This window comes from Piliocolobus tephrosceles, unplaced genomic scaffold (assembly GCF_002776525.5).
Source record: "Piliocolobus tephrosceles isolate RC106 unplaced genomic scaffold, ASM277652v3 unscaffolded_35234, whole genome shotgun sequence".
Classification (NCBI taxonomy): domain Eukaryota; kingdom Metazoa; phylum Chordata; class Mammalia; order Primates; family Cercopithecidae; genus Piliocolobus; species Piliocolobus tephrosceles.
In genome coordinates this window covers 19,235-38,448 of record NW_022319015.1, presented here as the reverse complement: position 1 = coordinate 38,448, position 19,214 = coordinate 19,235, and the positions used below count along the sequence as shown (strand labels likewise).

At 42.6% G+C, this 19,214-nt stretch overlaps 1 protein-coding gene across 1 annotated transcript; it reads right to left on the bottom strand.

Annotated features, from left to right (window-relative positions):
• Positions 1 to 986: 986 nt before the first annotated feature.
• On the bottom strand, positions 987 to 18,641 carry LOC113222793 (fasciculation and elongation protein zeta-2-like). Its single transcript, XM_026452406.1, has 4 exons — positions 18,320 to 18,641; positions 10,750 to 10,858; positions 3,098 to 3,214; positions 987 to 1,154 (listed from the first exon to the last, which is right to left on the bottom strand). Exons 1-4 carry the CDS (start codon positions 18,589 to 18,591, stop codon positions 987 to 989), a joined length of 666 nt encoding a protein of 221 aa, XP_026308191.1. The 5' UTR covers positions 18,592 to 18,641.
• Positions 18,642 to 19,214: the final 573 nt, after the last annotated feature.

Here is a 19,214-nt window from a genome sequence, read left to right as displayed (position 1 = left end):
AGACCATCTGAAAGACTTTGGTCTGTCTAACCATCTGTAAGTTGAAGCCATACAACCAATGTTCTTTAGGTAACTAAGCTTCGGACTGGGCATGCCATAAAGATAAAACTAGGTGACAACACGGGTTGAGCAGATAGACTCTGTCACTGCCTATTCAAGGAGGAGACCAGTCATATGGCAATGATTAGATACACACCTTCCTTCCAACCGGTCTCAGGCTCTTCACAGGCTGGTTATAGTTATTCAGAAATTTTTCATGAAAATCAACTGTAGAGTTTCTAGAATTAATTATTCTCATATACGTCAAACAGATCCATGGTTCCCAAAATTCTTCACAGTAACACATAAGACTATTTGTATAGACAGGAATTGCATTTGACAAAGAATTACTGAATATCTATTCTACACTTCAGGTATGATGGGGTTTGTTACAGACTCAATCGTGACCTCTCCAGATTCATGTGTTGATGTCCTAACCCCTACTACCTCAGAATGTTACAGTATTTGGAGACATGGTCTTTAATGACATTAAAATAAGGTCATTAGGATAGACTCTAATTCAATATGGTTGCTGTCCTTATAAGAGGAAATTTGGGGCTGGGCATGGTGGCTCATGCCTGTAATGGCAGCACTTTGGAAGGCTGAGGCAGGTGGATCATGAGGTCAGGAGTTCGAGACCAGCCTGGCCAACATGGCAAAACTCTGTCTCTACTAAAAATATAAAAATTAGCCGGGCGTGGTGGTGGGCACCTATAATCCTAGCTACTTGAGAGACTGACACAGGAGAATTGCTTGAACCCAGGAGGCAGAGGTTACAGTGAGCCAAGATCACGCCACTTCATTCCAGTTTGGGCCAAAAAGTGAAACTCCATCTCAACAACAACAGAAAAGCAAATCTGGACACAGACACAAACAGAAGGGGATTAAATCAAAGCTTTCTGGAGATGATCATACTATATATTTGATATAGACAAAAAGCACAGAAATCATTGATTTAAGCAGGCTCCCTTACTCTCTTCATAACTGCTGGTACTAGACCTCTTAAGAGTTTGAATTTCCTGGGAAAGCATTGAAAGTCGATCTGACTGCGTAGGGGTTTCATCATCTTCTGGGTCCGGTGATTCCTGCATCATTTCTTCAATTTCTTCAATAACCTTCGAAAACATACATACCACTGTTAATCAAATAAACAAAAGGAAAATGATCTAGCTGGAACACGGTGCTCACCTAAGGCACCCAGAGCAGAAATGCACTGAATGCTCCATTAACCAATGATGTTCAGGTGTGGATGCTCTGGATAATCAAAATTTTGATTGTAGGAGTGAACATGGTTTATCAAGAAAAAATTACAATATACTAAACACAAACCTAAATAGAGTTGAATTTACTGTGTCCATCATGGTTCAGAAGGCCCTAACATGTCTAGCAAAGTCTAGGAAATCGCGCTACAAACACATAATAATTTACTTCAGACACGCCAGAACCAGATCATAGAGTAATCGTTAGAAGAAAGCAAATAACAGAAAATTTACCGTAGACATACAAGTGCTCAATTTAAACGTATCTCTTCAAAAATTCTGACATAAAAGTTAGAAAATACAATAGTACAAAAAAAGTATATATAAATGGGAAATTACCTCCATGACAGCAAAATATTCTTTCAACAGCAGAAAAATAATTTTATATATTAATTCAATGAAAAATAAAGGGATTTTTTGAATTACTTAAAAAGTAGAAGTCCAAAGAGAAAAATGCTGTGAAAAGCAGAAAAACTTCAGAAATACAATTTGCCTTGAAACAATGATCTACTGTCTAGTACAGTGCTGCTCAAATCTTACGACAGTGTCTTGCCCTGTTCCAGATTCTAAAAGTTGAGAAGGATATAGAACTCAGCGAAAATGTAAAGGAAAGCCAGGAAAATTACTCAACAGTTAGAAAAAAGGACCTAAGGTAAAAAAAAAAAAAAAAAAAAAAAAAAAAATTAAATTAAATACAATTAAATGAAAGAGTAAGACATCATGAGCATATTTACCATGCTTCATGAATTAAAAGTTTAACAGGTTAACATTTCCAAGGAAAAATAAAGGCAAATCTGAAGGAGATGAGATTATGTTAATTAAGTAAGAGTCTCCAAAACAGGCAATATAATATGGCACAATGAGCCACTCAAGGATCCTACAGAATCTGTTATTCTAACCCTTAAAAACAGGGAGAGTTTATGGTATTAGGCAGGTCAGTGAGGGCACAATGAATTCTCAAGGTCATGTCTATCCCTAGATTACCCTCTACCTCAAAACAACCCTCCAACCTACTATTACCTTGCTTTTTTAAGCACCACATTCTTTCCACGCCTAGAACAATTCAACCACAGATATGACTAAGGAGGATCCAAATAACACAATTTTAATGTAAATTTTTAATGTACTCCTCCCAAGCTTGCCACAATGTATCTCCTTACTGACCTTGTCTTTCCAGCCTAAAAATAGAGTGTGGTAGAATTCACAGTCCAAGTAGCCATGGAACATTTTATTTCAGGAAGAAGTTCTGGCATCACATTTCAACAATACAACAGAGGTGGGAAGAGTATTCAGAAAATGAGAAAGCTGATTCGACTGGTTTTAAGTGAATACGGGGTTGACCTTATTAGCACATTCCACGGGAATAATGCTCACTTCTTTCTGGGGCACACAATATGTTACTTTAATACATGAGAATGCTTTTTACCCAGGGATTCGAAGATACTAAATAATTTCTACACAGATACTTTACAGTTTGTCCATGTTTGGGTAAATCTAAAGGAACAAGGAAATTCACAATATTTTTCTGGTTTGGGGTTACGCGATAACCTTTCCTTGGTACCTTGCTATACTCTTCAACAAGGCCTATGTTGGAAATCTTCCCAACTCACATAATCCCTTCTGCTTCAGGTCACAAATACTTATTTTTCTCTGTGGAAGAGTTAACTATTAAGCCTGTATAACCAAAAAAAAATAGGAAAGATAAGTAAACCAACAGCCATCCTTTCCTGTCATAAGAAGAAGTCATTTTTCAGCTCTAGAGTCTCCTTTCCCTGCGTTGCTGAGTATCTCCTCTATACCTGGTCTGCCGTGAAGAGGGGCTCATCACTAACACAGGAGACGATGATTGAGTGCATATCCAGCTGCTCTCTCAGCTCTTCATCATCTGACGTATCAAAGAGCAAACTGTCACTTACCTAAAAACAAAAATACCCATCATTAAAAGCAGGACATCCTGATCAAAACAAAGTTAACAGCTCTGAGTAAAAGAGGCTGCAGAGAAAAGCAACTACTGAGAGCTTTCCCTCGAGAGGGAGAAATTATTACAATCACTCTGTACTAGGCAATGAGCACATATTCATCTTGAACAGAAATGAGAAGAATGTAGAATAAATATGAAATCGCTAAGACGCTGCATAAGGCTGCTATAAAAGCTGACAGATATGCAGAAAAAATACAGTATTTGTTAGCAAGTCACAGGGCATTTACAGTGAATAGAAGGGAGAATATGGGTAGGTTTAGCAATAAACAGTAAGACTGGTAGATGTTAACATTCTAAAGAAAACATAAAAGTTAGATACTTGCAAACTAACTTCTAATATTTGAGTAAAAGATGATCAGGAGAATGGCGCGTAAACCCGGGAGGCGGAGCTTGCAGTGAGCTGAGATCCGGCCACTGCACTCCAGCCTGGGCGACAGAGCCAGACTCCGTCTCAAAAAAAAAAAAAAAAAAAGATGATCAACTCCCTGAAAGGCGGGATCTGTCCATGAGCGTCACACTTAGCCCTTCCAATTGCACATTTCTTCTTAACAAAAACTAACAACCCTAGGCTCCAAGAACATCTTTAAACCTAACTGAGCTGGTGATTCACCACTCACCTCCTCACCACCTTCCACCCTGCTCTGCGCTCCAGGAGGTACGGAGGACATCAAAGGATGCCCTTGCTTCTGGCTTCCAGGTGGGTTCAACCTACTGGCAGACACTGGGAGACTGCAGGGTGGGATGGTGAGGGCTGGGCATGTATTCTGCTGTCTTCCTCCCTGTCAGACTGTCATTTGTTGACTATGGCTCTTCACCAAAGCCATAGCTCTCATTAGCAGACTTCTCCCACACAGCCCATCTCCACAGTTTCTGGTCATCTCTCCCCCTCCTTACCTCTTCACGTCCAGGACAGCTAAAGTACCAGTTTCTGTTGCCAGCCTGGGGGACTGCACCACATCTACTTAGTTTCCCTTAACTCTGCCCACACCAATATAAACAGCCCCCTTAATAATGACTTAAGAGTTTAGTACCAGTACTGATTGTAAAAACTTGGCCTGAACACACTCAGCAGATTAAAATGAACAAGTGAACATCTGTCTATCATCTACCTACCTGTTACGACATGACCATTCAAGTGCTGAATGGAACTGAAATTAGAACTCTATTCCTCAGGAAGGATTAGCACACACTGAGTTCCCAAAGAATGGGCAACAAGGATTCCGTTAGAAGCCACCATGTCATTCTATTACACAGTGTATAACTAAAATGATAAACTTTTACCTGGCAAAATTATTTACCCATGCAAAGGATATATATCTAAAGCTGAGGACACAATGGAGTGGATGTAGGTCCCTAGTGCTTCCCTAGTTCTTCATAACATGAGCATCTGGAGACTGCAGGCGAACACAGCCTACAGAGTAAGAAACCTACAGGTGAGAAGGGCCAAGGGAAGAAGCACTGGCATGTCGACTTTCCAACATTAGACTGGGAGAAGAGCCCCATCAACACTGCAGGGTCCACCTACAACCCTACAGTGCAACTCCAGGCTCCTGCACAGTAACGATATCCCTTCTCATTTTATTTCTTATTGCACCATCAGCCTAGCGAAGGCCTGGCCATGGCCTTCAACACACAGCATCATGAACTCAGAACACTGTGTGGAAAAAAGAAGAATCTAAAAGCTTCCAGGGAGGGACAAAAAAAAAAAGCACATCACATTAAAAAGATCAGGAATCAAAATGTCATGTGACTTCTCAATAGCAACAATAGATGCTAGAAAATAATCAATGTAACTTCCGTATTAGAAGAAATTCCATCCTAGAATCCTATATCCAGCTAAAACAAGTAGGCAGGGGCTTAGGATAAAGACATTTTCAGACATACAAGTTCTGAAAACACCTCTCATGTGCCCTTTCTCAAAAAGCTACGAGAAGGAAAATGAAAAAGAAAAAAGACATGTGGTCTAATAACAAGTGACAAAGAGAATTCTCATAATGATAGTAAAGTGAAAATCCCAGAATGACGACTGTAAAGCTAAACTAGAGAGTAACACTCAGATTAGAATTGTTACTGCAGAGAGCATGGAGAAGAGGGAGAGGTGAGTGGGGAGGGAGAGCAGAATGACTAGATAGATTACCTGGTGCAGTCCATTTACTAAAATGAGTTCTATGGCTCTACTGAGGCTGAAATGGTCAGCTAATTATAAACTAAATAAACCACAAAAAGGCAGTTAGTATCCTAAGAAAAAACCGAAATAGAAAAAGAGAAAATTTAAATATATCAAAATGGGTCAACTGCACATTAAAAAAGTAAATATAAATGATGAAGATTAATTCAACCCCAGATGTTGATGTAATTATATTGGGAAGATGGGGAAAGGGAAGTTTTTGGGAGGCTATGGTGTCAGGGGTTGGCAAAGGACAGTAAGAGAGCTAAACCTTCACTCTCTGGGTAGAAAATAAAGAAATAAAGTCTAAAATTGAGAAAATAATACCAAATACAATGACATGAGCATGTTATCTGCTAGAAGAAACAGCTGATATTTAAAGTGGTCACCTCTGGTAAGGAGAAATCAAGGATGAGGTAAGTGGAGCAGACTGCCTTTTCATTTAAGTCCTATAGTTCTAATTTACTCTTTAAACTATGACAGCTGTTCCTTCAACAATTTAATGTTTAAAAGAAGGAGAAAGATCAAGAGAGTAGGCTCTTGATGAGAGGGGATGTATAACTTCAATATTGTAGAAGATGAAAACGTGGTACACTGTTATCACAAAGGCGTGTCGATACCATGGAGTAGACCTACCGATTAGCTTCATCGATCCTTTAAGACACTTCAAACACTTTACACCGCCTTCCCAATCACTCTTCCTATGTTTCAGCTTGAGGACCATGATTTTGTTTTCTTTTTCCCCTTCTGGCTTATAAATACTAAAAGTTTTAATTTTAAAATTAATCCAGGGTGGGCACAGTGGCTCATGTCTGTAATCCCAGCACTTTGGGAGGCTGAGGCGCGTGGACTGCTTGAGCTCAGAAGTTTGAGAACAGCCTGGGCAACATGGTGAAATCCCGTCTCTACAAAAAATTAGCTGGGCATGATGGCACATGCCTGTATTCCCAGTTATTCAGGAGGCTGAGGTGGGAGGATCACTTAAGCCCAGGAGGTGGAGGTTGCAGTGAGCCAAGATGGCACCACTGCGCTCCAGCCTGGACAACAGAGCCGGACCATGTCTCAAAAGAAAAAAAAATTATTCCTAAGGCAGCCCACGTTGCCACGGCTCACACCTGTAATCCCAACACTTTGGGATGCCACGGTGGGAGGATCTCTTGAAGTCAGGAAATCAAGACCACCCTGAGCAACACAGTAAGACCTTGTACAGAAATATACAGAAATATTTTTTCTTAAAATTAGCCAGGCATGGCAGTGCTCCTGTGTAGTCCTAGCTACTCAGGAAGCTGGAGGGGAAAGATCGCTTAAGCCCAGGAGTTGGAGGCTACACTGAGCTATGATGGCGCCACTGTACTCCAGCCTGGGCGACAGAGGGAGACACCCTCTCAATCTATCAATCAATCAATCAATCAAATTGCTTCTATGGTAATGGAAGATGTTATTATCTTATTTCTACTCTTAAAGGTATAAAGATGCATACAAAAGTCCGTGTCCTGAAAGAAATGTACATGGAAGGAGAAATACAGCACAGAAGATGTTCTTAAGCTGAAATGAATGAGAAGCATTCTATCATATAAGCATATTCAAGAATGGCACCAGATTTAGAATAGGTTTATGGCCAAAACACATGAGTAATAACAGTAAACTATTATAATAAATTTCCATGACAACAGAAATGATCCCAGATCATCTTTCCAGAGAGAGAGCCAAGTCCATTCCCCACAGAGACGGCATATGCTAAGAGCTGGAATACCTTTCAGGCTTTGCAAACTAGCCCTGGCTGTCCTGGGTATCATTATTCACTCTCCCATTCGCCATAAATGTGCCTTCTCTTTGCCAAGCATTCCCATCACTCCTTCCAATGCCAGGGTTAGATACAGACCTGGTGGTACTGTTTCCCTGTATAAAACTGAAGATACATCAACCGGAAAAAATGTGCCCACGTAAGAATGTGAAAGATACCAGTTGCCTTACTCTAAAAAAGACCTATCAAATTTAGAAGTGTGCCATCTTAATCTTCAAAGAAAAATTTTAAACTGCAATCTAGCAAACTAGTTTTCCTGAATGTTTTTCTCACTTGAATGCAAAAAAAAATTCCTTTTGTCAAAAAAAAATTTCTATAGACTTTGTTGTATAAGTAAAATAATCTAAAGAATGCTTTCAAAAGGTAAATTTTACTTAGCTTAATCATGGCACGAATAGAGCACCAGGTGGCAATGGTAAATACAGTAACTTTGCCAGGTTAAAAAAAAATGTTTAATTGTATGCTGTGTAATAGCATGACGTGGTGGCTTCTTACACAGTCCTTGTTGCCCATTTGTTTTTCAGAAACTCAGTGTGTACTAATCCTCCCTGAGAAACAGAGTTCTAATTTCAATTATATTCATCACTGGAATAGTCATGTCACAACAGAGAGATGATAGGTGAATGATCACGTGTTCACTTGCATCTGCTGAGTTTTTCCAGGTAAGGCTGTTTTTGATTTTTTTTTGGGGGGGGACAGAGTCTCGCTCTGTCACCCAGGCTAGAGTGCAGTGGCGCGATCTCAGCGCACTGCAACTTCTGCCTCACAGGTTCAGGCAATTCTCCTGCCTCAGCCTCCCGAGTATCTGGGATTACAGGCATGTGCCACCACACCCAGTTAGTTTTGTATTTTTAATAGAGACAGGGTTTCACCGTGTTGGTAAGGCTGGTCTCAAACTCCTGACCTCAGGTGATCCACCCACCTCGGCCTCCCAAAGTGCTAGGATTACAGGCATGAGCCAACACACCCGGCCAGTAAGGCTTTTTAATGTCAGTACTTGCATTAAACTCTACGTCATTACTAATCACTACCATGGCTATATCATTACCCTGGCATTGAAAATAACATTCAAAAGGCAGCAAAAGGGAGCGACTTCCCAAGATGCAATCTAAGAACAATACAAGATATATACAGCAGTCCCTCAGTATCCAGGGGAAATTGGTTCCAGGATACCCCAATACCAAAATCTGCAGATGCTCAAGTCCCTTATATAAAATGGGGTAGTATTTGCATATAACCTGTGCACATCCTCCTGTAAATTTTAAATTATATGTAAATTACTTACAATACCTAATACAAGGTAAATGGTTTATAGTTATTATATTGTATTGGTTTTTTATTTTTATTATTTTTTATTGTTGTCATTTTACTGTGGGTTTTTTTTTTCAAGTTTTTGAATCCACAGTTGGCTAAAGCAGCAGATGCAACACCAGAGGATACAGTGCACCCACTGTACATTTAGTCAATGAAATTGGATTAATGTGTCTCATTCATGCTGCTAATGGGCCTGTCTTTGAAACTATGAATAAAAACTCTTCTATGCTATTTTTAATATGTCAAAAAAGTAGTACCCATGGACTGGTTTTGGTGCATTCTGCATTATTTTAAATAATATAGAAAATATTTTTTTACAAGCTTTCTATCATGATCTCTGGCCCTACAGTTTCACCAACAAGGCTACTCACTTATTCACTCAATAAACAGGTATCTTCATATTTACTATGTGCCACGAACAGTATAGTTACTATAACGACAAATATAAATACCTACCGGGAAGTCACAACCTAGTGACACACCCAGAAACATATGATTAACAAGAGAAGGCAGTGGTCATTTTAGAGACAGGGACAAAGTGCTCTGGGGACTAGCACCCATGAGACAACAAGACTAAACCCCGTGGCACAGATAAGTCCTTTCCAAGTTCACAGCCCCACAAGTGCCATCAGTTCCTACAGAGCGGAGTGTGTTTTCCTTCCGTGCAGGGATTTAGGCCATGGCTAAATGACCATCTGTCAGAGATGCTGGAGGTGGGGATTCCCCCCAAGTGAGAGGCTGGATTAAGTGTCCTTTAAAGCCCCTTCCAACTCTAAAATTGTATAATTCCATGAGATCAGCGAAGGCTAAAACAGTAATAGGAAGCTTCAGAGAAGAAAGGAAACTTGAACTAAGCCCAAAATGATAGCCAGGACCTAAGTAAACATAAGACAGGGCAAAAGATCCCTCATTTTGTTCCTTTTCATTAAATGTATGCCAGGTCAGTCTGCAAAACTTAATGGGATTAATGATTGGCACATCAGGAAGATTTCCATCGCTACTGAATACTGGGAAATATAGCCAGAATTCTACATTTTACTAGAAAATAATAACAGTAGGCTTTTCTGATTACATATATAAGAAAATCCTTTTAACAAAACATTAACAATACGATTTAAAATACTGACAGGCCTACTGCACTACACTCCCAATAATCACATAATTACACTTAATGAAATACAGAGCACGCAAGATCTGGCATGAGTTTACATTATTATTTGATAAGGAACTTATACAGCCTGAAATTTAGATAACTTGACTGTGTTTCTCAACAGCTTTAAACAAAGTTAACACTGTGATTTTGCATTTCAAGTAATTCTCTGCCCTTTTCTGCCCCCCCACCTGTCCTATCACTTGTGCTCACACTTCTTAGTCAAGGCATCTTCACTTTATAATACCAGGACATACACAGGAGCCCTCAAGAAAGATAAGGTAGCCAAGACCATATTTAAAAAGCCAAGAACTAAATTGTCTTTTAAAGGTTCTCTAGTATTCACAGGAATACAGTCTCCTGACAACATATCATGTCTAGCAGGTCACTACACTCATTCAAAAGTTAACTCCATGTTGAGATTCCAATACCCTCAGTATATTAAACCAAAAGCTAGCATTTTTACTGAGTGTTTCAGTGCATCAAAATTTTACTGAGTGTTTCAGTGCATCATTACTGCCAGGCGCAGTGGCTCATGCCTGTAATCCCAGAACTTTGGGAGGCCAAGGTGAATTACCTGAGGTCAGGAGTTCAAGACCAGCCTGGCCAACATGGCGAAACCTTATCTCTACTGAAAATGCAAAAATTAGCCGGGCGTGGTGGTGCATGCCTGTAATCTCAGCTACTCAGGAGTTTGAGGTGGGAGAATTGCTTGAACCCGGGAGGCAGAGGTTGCAGTGAGCCCCTGCACTCCAGCCTGGGCAACAGAGCGAGACTCCGTCTCAAAAAAAAAAAAAAATTGCAATAGAAATTTAGCTACACGTACAAGAGTGAGTGTGCTGGAGAAGAACTGGAGGAATGTGCCAGCGAGGTAATGGCCCTAGAGCCAAGACAGCAAGACAGAGCCACCCCAACTGCCATAAGTTCAGAAATGAGAGGCAGGTCAATGAATCTGAGTTAAGCAGAAATGCTGCTGTTTTAGTTGTATTACCAGCATGAGTTATTCAAACTCTGTTGGTTCAATTCCTAACTTACCCCTTTTTCTGAGAGGTTCAGAGTAAGCAAGTGCAAGGTCCTAGTATGCGATGACTTCCAGTCTACAGGCATCACATTCCCATAATTATCCGTCAGGGCATTCCAAATCCTTAAAAAGAAAAAAGCTACAATCAATGAAAATTAACATTCTGTACGTCTTTCTCAAACAAATATTCAGTGAAAGATGATCACCAAATGTCAAAGGAGAAAAACAGAAAGCACATTGTTTCTCAGAAAAACATCAACAAAGTAGAGTCTCCTAAACAAAAACTAGGTGAAAAATCACAAAACTGGGCTGACAAGAGGTCCTAAGGGAAGGTGAAGACGTACAGAAAACTCCCAATAGGCAACAGGCAACACTTCCATTGTATTAGGTGCTAGGCGCTGTTCTAAGCAATTTACATGTATTAACTCACGAAATCTTCAAAAACAACATTAGAAGGGGGAACCATTATTATCCTCATTTTACAGATGAAAAAACTGAAACACAGAGAGGGTAAGAAATGTTTCCAGGGTCACATGAGTAATAAATACAACTGTGCAATACACTTCTTTTTCTGTAACTTCAAACACACAGACCATTTCAAAAAGTGAAAAATCTCTCTCAAACAAAAGGTTTGTTATCTTTTCTGGAGAAAGAATTCACTCTCAATGTGAGAACAGGATTTAATATCTAATTTGTAATAAAGAAGCTAAGCACTAAGGCAGATACGATGAAAAGGAGAAGGAAAGGGAGTTCACAATAAAATGCACACAGGCTCTATCCAATGCAGTTACCTGACCTTATTACCCAACAGCATTACAGGGAGGCAAGAGGGTAAAATGGAAAGGGCATTTGACTGAGACTAGGGAAACAAATGCTTGTCTCTATCCTTCTTCAAACGAGTTATTGGCCAAGCCCCTTCACCTCCCTAGGTATCCTCTGCCCTTCTATAAATGAGAGACCTGGACAAGAAGCAGATACTCCTTCCAGCTCCATTACTCTAAGCATTAATTCAAAAGAGCTGTATTGAATAGAGTCCCAAACCACACCAGATAAGAACACCAAACTCAAATTTCATGACCAAAATTCAGGTTTCAATACTAAAGTAATAATCAGCACAATAAAACATGATGTTTTAAGAATTAAAGTTCAGAGATGCAATTGACTTGAAATCTAATTGGGATAAGTAAAGTTAAACACTAAACAGATGAGCTACTTACTAGCTAGAGGTATACACAAAGATGTCATGTAGAAAAAACACCCTAAAATGTATATTAGGTATCTAATTGTGAATAAGCAATAGGCTTTCTTTCCAAGTGTGTAAGACACTAAGATACAAAAACAATCCTGGTTGGGACATAAACATAAGAATGAAATTTTTTTTAAGTTCCGGGATACATTGCAGGACGCCATGGTGATTTGCTGCACCTATCAACCCATCACCTAGGTATTAAGCCCAAGAATGAAAATGTTAAAATACAGACATAACATAATAACAAATAGGGATTGGCTGCTAAAAAGAAGCAGCAATAGGACTGCAAATGCTAAAAGCGTAACATCCCAAATGATGTTTGGCTTTAAAATGCACATTAGGGACAGGCCTGGTGGCTCATGTCTGTAATCCCAGCACTTTGGGAAGCCAAAGTGGGAGGAGTGCTTGAAGCCAGGAGTTCAAGACCAGCCTGGGCAGCAAAAGGGAGACCCATAGCTCTATAAAAAAAAAAAAAAAAAAAAAAATTGAATTGGCCAGGCCCGTGGCGTGTGCCTGCAGTCCCAGCTACTTTGGGAGGGGTAAGGCAGGAGGACTGCTTAAGCCCAGGAGTTCAAGGCTACAGTGAGCTATGATGGCACCACTGTACTCCATCCTGGGTGACAGAGCAAGACTCTGTCTCTAAAAATATATAAATAAAATAAAAAATAAAATTAGCCTTAATAAAAATGTGAACCCAAAAAGCTCTAGAGAACTAATTCATTTACCCAGCAAAGCTCCCATATGCATGGTCCACTCCTATTCTCCTCTCTGTTGAAATCACATCTCCTCTAATCCCCATGAAGTAGAATTAGAGGCAATGTCTGCAGACCGCTAAACTTGCTGGGTTTCTGGCTCATAACCTCCTGGGTAAGAAATTTTCAAACACTGAATAACTGACTATATAGTCCATTTTCATGCAGCTGATAAAGACATACCCCAGACTGGGAAGGAAAAGAGGTTTAATTGGACTCACTATTCCACATGGCTGGGGAGGCCTCAGAATCATGGCGGGAGGAAAAAGGCACTTCATACATGGCAGCAGCAAGAGAAAATGAGGAAGATGCAAAAGCAGAAATCCCCGATAAGCCCATCAGATCTCATGAGACGTATTCACTATCACGAGAAAAGCTCAGGAAAGACCAGCCCCGGTGATTCAATTACCTCCACCGGGTCCCTCCCACAACACGTGGGAATTCTGGAAGATACAATTCAAGTTGAGATCTGGGTGGGGACACAGCCAAAACATATCATTCTGCCCCTGGCCCCTCCAAATCTCATATCCTCACATTTCAAAACCAATTATGCCTTCCCAACAGTCCCCCAAAGTCTTAACTCATTTCAGCATTAACCCAAAACTTTACAGTCCAAAGTCTCATCTGAGACAAGGCAAGTCCCTTCCACCTACAAGCCTGTAATATCAAAAGCAAGCTAGTTACTTCCCAGATACAATGCGGGTACAGGTATTGGGTAAATACGGCTGTTCCAAATGGGAGAAATTGGCCAAAACAAAGGGGTTACAGGGCCCATGCAAGTCTCAAATCCAGTGTGGCAGTCAAAACTTAAAGCTCCAAAATGATCTCCTTTGACTCCAGGACACGCTGACGCAAAAGATAGGTTCCCATGGTCTTAGGCAACTCTGCCCCTGTGGCTTTGCAGGGTACAGCCTCCCTCCCCACTGCTTCACAAGCTGGTGTTGAACGTCTGCGGCTTTTCCAGCCACATGGTGCAAGCTGTAGGTGGATCTACCATTCTGGGGTCTAGAGGACAGTGGACCTCTTCTCACAGCTCCACTAGGCAGTGCCCCAATAGGGACTCTGTGTGGGGGCTCCAATCCCACATTTCCCCTCCACACTGCCCTAGCAGAGGTTCTCCATGAAGGCCTCACCCCTGCAACAAACTTTTGCCTAGGCATCCAGTCATTTCCATACATCTTCTGAAATCTAGGAGGAAGTTCCCAAACCTCAATTCTTGACCTCTGTGCACCCAAGGGCTCAATACCACATGGAAGCTGCCAAGGCTTGGGGCGTGCACCCTCTGAAGCCACAGCCTGAGCTGTACATCAGCCCCTTTCAGCCACGGCTGGAGCAGCTGGGACACAGGGCACCAAGTCCCTAGCCTGCCCACAGCAGGCGGACCCTAGGCCCAATCCACGAAACCACTTTTTCCTTTTTGGGCCTCCAGGCCTGTGATGGGAGGAGCTGCCATGAAGGTCTCTGACAAGGCCTGGAGACATTTGCCCCCATGATCATGTGGATTAACATCAGGCTCCTTGCTACTTACGCAAATTTCTGCAGCTGGCTTGAATTTCTCCCCAGAAAATGGAGGAGTTTTTTCTATTGCATAGTCAGGCTGCAAATTTTCCCAACTTTTATGCTCTGCTTCCCTTATAAAACTGAATATCTTTAATAGCACCCAAGTCACCTCTTGAATGCTTTACTGCTTAAAAATTTTTTCTGCCAGATACCCTAACTCATCTTCCTCAAGTTCAAAGTTCCACAAATCTCTGTGGCAGGGGCAAAATGCCACCAGTTCTCTTTGCTAAAACATAACAAGGGTCACCTTTGCTCAGTTCCCAACAACTTCCTCATCTCCATCTGAGACCACCTCAGCCTGGATTTTATTGTCCATATTGCTGTCAGCATTTTGGGAAAGCCATTCAACAAGTCTCCAGGAAGTTCCAAACTTTCCCACATTTTCCTGTCTTCTGAGCCCTTCAAACTACTCCAATCTCTACCTGTTACCCAGTTCCAAAGTCGTTTCCAGATTTTCAGGTATCTTTTCAGCAACGCCCCACTCTCCTGGTACCAAGTTACTGTATTAGTCCATTTTCATGCAGCTGATAAAGACATACCCAAGACTGGGAAGAAAAAGAGGCTTAATTGGACTTACAGTTCCACACGGCTGGGGAGGCCTAAGAATCATGGCAGGAGGCAAAATGCACTTCTTGCATGGCGGCAGCAAGGGAAAATGAGGAAGGAGCAAAAGCTGAAACCCCTGATAAGCCCATCAAATCTTGTAAGACGTATTCACTATCACGAGAATAGCACAGGAAAGACCAGCCCCCATGATTCAATTACCTCCCCCTGGATCCCTCCCACAACACGTGGGAATTCTGGGAGATACAATTCAAGTTGAGATTTGGGTGGGGACACAGCCAAACCGTATCACTGACTATAGACCTAATCCTGGTCAGGAACTTGAGTAGAATACACTAGCAGGTGAAGACAATCCAGAATTTGAGGCATTTGCTTTGTCTGCTTATTTGCTCCTTCTTAAACGAGGCTATAAGAAAAAGGCACATTTGCTTCTAAGGAATACTTCACTTAGAAGCACCTGTCGGTGACTTTGCTCTTCCAAGAAAATGAAAGCCAATTAACAGTCTCCACTAAGGTCAAAACAATGGTAGTTGGAAGGACACAGAGGCAACTCTAGTGAAAGATTTCCAGAATTCTGCAGTCAAGACATATGAACTGCCTTCATCTTTATCACAAAGCATTACAACCAGTTGTAAACGATGGTCAGGACAGCTCTTTTGCAAGGAGGTCAAAGTCCTATCAACATTGAATCCTGCAGAATACTCTTATAAGTAAAACCTCAGTAGATAATACAATCCATATTTAACCAAAACAAAAGCTGAGGCTCAGAGAAGTTAAATAAAGTGCCAGGGGTCAGGGAGGGTTTTGGGGTGATTCAAGCACATTACATTTATGGTGCACTTTATTTCTATTATTATTATATTATCATATATAATGAAATAATTACACAACTCACCATAATGTAGAATCAGTGGGAGCCCTGAGCTTGTTTTCCTGCAACTAGATGGTCCTATCTGGGGGTGAGGGGAGACAGTGACAGATCATCAGGCATTAGATTCTCATAAGGTATCTGCAAACTAGATCCCTCACCTGTGCAGTTCTAAATCCTATTAGATCCTACCTAATGCTGTGGCTGATCTGACAAGAGGTGGCTCAGGTGGTAATGCAAGCAATGGGGAGCAGCTGGAAATCCAGATGAAGCTTTGCTCACTCTCTCAACCACTCACCTCCTGTTGTGTGGCCCAGTTCCAGTACCGGTCTGTGGACCAGGGGTTGGGGACCCCCTGACCTAAAGCACAGCAATATCTGAGTAAAACAATTATCAATTCTACCTAGTGAAAAGGGGGCTGGAACAGATTATCAAGCAATGGTATGTTTCTGTAATATAAAAGAAACAATGCCAGTGATGACCAGGTCCCAACTCCTGAAAAAAAAAGAGATTTCTTATGCATTCCCAAGTCAAGAGACACAAATTACCACCAACATACCATCTACTAAATACCATTAACAAGAGCAACAACATATTTTTAAGCAAAGGCTAAAATAACCTACTTTCCTGACAGTCTAAGTGAAATAAAGTCTCGTAATGATCTACATACAATCCTCTAATTGACTTAAGTCAGCTACTCTTGATAAACCCAAATACATAATAAACCTACACTAATTTTTAAATCCAGAATGTGTCCCGGGTTTAGTGATTCAGAGTATCTAAATCTACATACACATAAAATTATCTTCTCTTTGGAAACAGGCTTCCAAAAATGTCATCTTTTGCTACTGACTGCATGCACGTGTGTATAAAATCCAATTCTAAAATTTTCCCTTCTCCACACCTGGGCAGAACACAGTACAGAGGAACCAATAAAAGGAGATAGTCTCCAAACACTGGTGGGCCAGCGCCACTGCTCAGCCATGTTTACAGGCCCCACTCCCAAAGCTGTCTTTTCAAGCTTCCTACCTTATTCCTGATAAATCTGTTTGTTTCACAGAAGAAAGGAGACAATCAGGCTGGAAACTCCTTTCCATGCCTGTAACTCCTGCCCTGTCTCTCAAAACTTCTTCCCTAACCTCTAAGAGTCTCTCCATCCCATTAATGCTCTGAAAATCCATTCCTTCTCATGTCCTCATTTTTGAGACAAAGTCTCACTCTGTCACCCAGGCTAGAGTGCAGTTGTGCGATGACGGCTCACTGCAACCTTCGCCTCCCGAACTCAAGTAATCCCTCCACCTCAGCCTCCTGAGCAGCTAGGTCCGTGGGACCACAGACATGTGCCACTAGACTCCATTAATTCTTTAAATTTTCTTGTAAAGACCAGGTTTCACTATATTGCCCAGTCTGGTCTCGAAATGTTGGAAGCAAGCCATCCTCTCACCACAGCCTCCCAAAGTGCTGGGATCACAGGTGTGAGTCACCGCACCCAATCTGATTCCACTCATTTTACCTTCAGCCTCTCCGGAGGCTCCTCTCCCCCTATATACACAACATGCTCAAGTTCCCTTACTCTCACCATTCCTATTTACCTACTTTTGGGGGTAAGACCATGGTACCTAATTACAACTCTTAACCAAATTATAATTGCGGTTCAGGGAGGTTTAAAAAGTGCCCTCAGGAACTCTGCGCCTCCCCTCCCCCAGCTTTCACAAATCCCCATGAACCTCCATCATTGCACTTAGGTGATTCTGTAATTATTAATATTACTTGTGTATGCCTTGGTCTCCCCACCAGACCGTGCGATCGTTACCATCAGTAAGCAGGGCCCTTCGTTTTCGTCTCTGTGGCGGCTCGCACTCTACCAGGGCTCTCGGATGGGTCCCACAGATTCCTGTGCCCTAAATGCTGCCTCGCTCGTTGGTACTTATGCACAGACAATATACTCCACCTTGAAAGTAAGACTTTTTTCCACCTGCCAGGCACACTCCCACTCATCAGTCAGATCGTTTGCACATTTCTCTATAGTCTTTCCTGACTCTCCCCCAGACATACGCTTTTAAGTCTCCCACATTTGGTGCATATAACCATTGCAGCACTAATTACATCCATACAAATATTTGTTTACACATCTATCTCCCATCCTACGTCGTGTCCTAACTTGGGAGGGACAATGTCCAGTCGTTTTGGTGTTCCCTGTGCGAGGCGGCGCCTGGCACTCAGCAGGTGCTTAATAAATGCGACTTGAGTGAATGAATGGCGACACACGTGCCCCGAAAGATGCCGTCTCAAACTATGGGCTCTGCACTGGCGATTCCCCTCTAAAGCAAACGAGGGTTTGGTATGCAGGAAGGAAGGCGGGAGGCACCGAGGCGGAGGTTTTCAGGGCGCTTGGCGGACGGGGGGCAGGGGATTTAAATCGCTGGGCGAGCAGAGGCCGACGGCCCGAGGAGGGAGGCGAGAGGGCGGGGACTCCCGCGTCCATGGAGGCGGAAGGAGAGCGTGGGGGAGGAGCTGCGGCCGGAGGGCCGGCGGGTCGGGCGAGGGGCAGGGGAGGCTCCCGCCCGCTCCCGGCCAGGGCCCGCACTCACTCGTCCCCCTGCAGGAGGCTGCACTCCGTGATGGGCCGCACGGCCGCCCTCGGGGGCTCGGCGCCCGGATCCGAGGGGCGGAAGCACAGGCTCAGCTTCTCCTCCAAGCTGCAGGCCAGGGCCGGGAAACCGTCGGCGCCCCCGCCCGCCCCGGCCCCCGCCCCCGCCCCCGCCCCGGCCTCGGGGCTCGCGTTACAGTTCTCCTGGTCCAGGAGGCTCCGGGCCGGCTCCTGGAACTCATAGAAATCCTGCCAGTCCCCGTCCGCCGCCATCGCCGCCCGGAGCAGTCGCGCGCCACCCCCCGACCGGCCCAGCCCGGCCCCGCCCCTGCCCGAAACCCCGCCCCCGCCCGCTCCCCGGCGGACAGATCCCAGGCTGTCCCATCCCTGGGTTTCCGCGTTGCCCGAGTCTTCGTCTAGTTGAACGCGGTGCTCCTAGAAACCCAAGACCTTAACTGCCTTGAGTCACTTCCTATATTTTCTGTCATTTAGGAATAACTTCCCTCTTAGCGTCCCTTATTAGAAACCTGACCTAAATGTGGCTAAAATAAAGGACTTCTTTAAACTTGCGACCTAATATCAGATTACGCCCCGAAAGTCGTTTTCCCCAAGGTAACCCGCTCCTTTCCTAACTTGTCAACCAGAATAACAGCCAGAGTCACTGGGAAATGTTTAAGTGGTACCGAAATTCATTCCTCAAATATTTTGGCTCTCACATGCAAAGCACCTGCTAGAACCTGCAGAACATACAAAGATAAATAATTATGCTAGTTAACATTTGCAAAGCACTTAGAACAATGTCTAGTAGTAGATACCCTATATGTATGTTATAACTAATACTTGGGTGCCGCATGCACACGGCTTGCAATGTCGGAGTGATAAGAGTAATAAATTAT

Excerpts from the sequence above, each read along its gene's own strand:
- LOC113222793 (XM_026452406.1), bottom strand. The coding sequence starts at position 18,591 with ATGGCGGCGGACGGGGACTGGCAGGATTTCTATGAGTTCCAGGAGCCG. Across the intron at positions 10,859-18,319 it reads AGCCTCCTGCAGGGGGACGA|GATTTGGAATGCCCTGACGG; the intron begins GTGAGTGCGGGC and ends TTTCTTTTTAAG. Across the intron at positions 1,155-3,097 it reads CCCTCTTCACGGCAGACCAG|GTTATTGAAGAAATTGAAGA; the intron begins GTATAGAGGAGA and ends ATGTTTTCGAAG.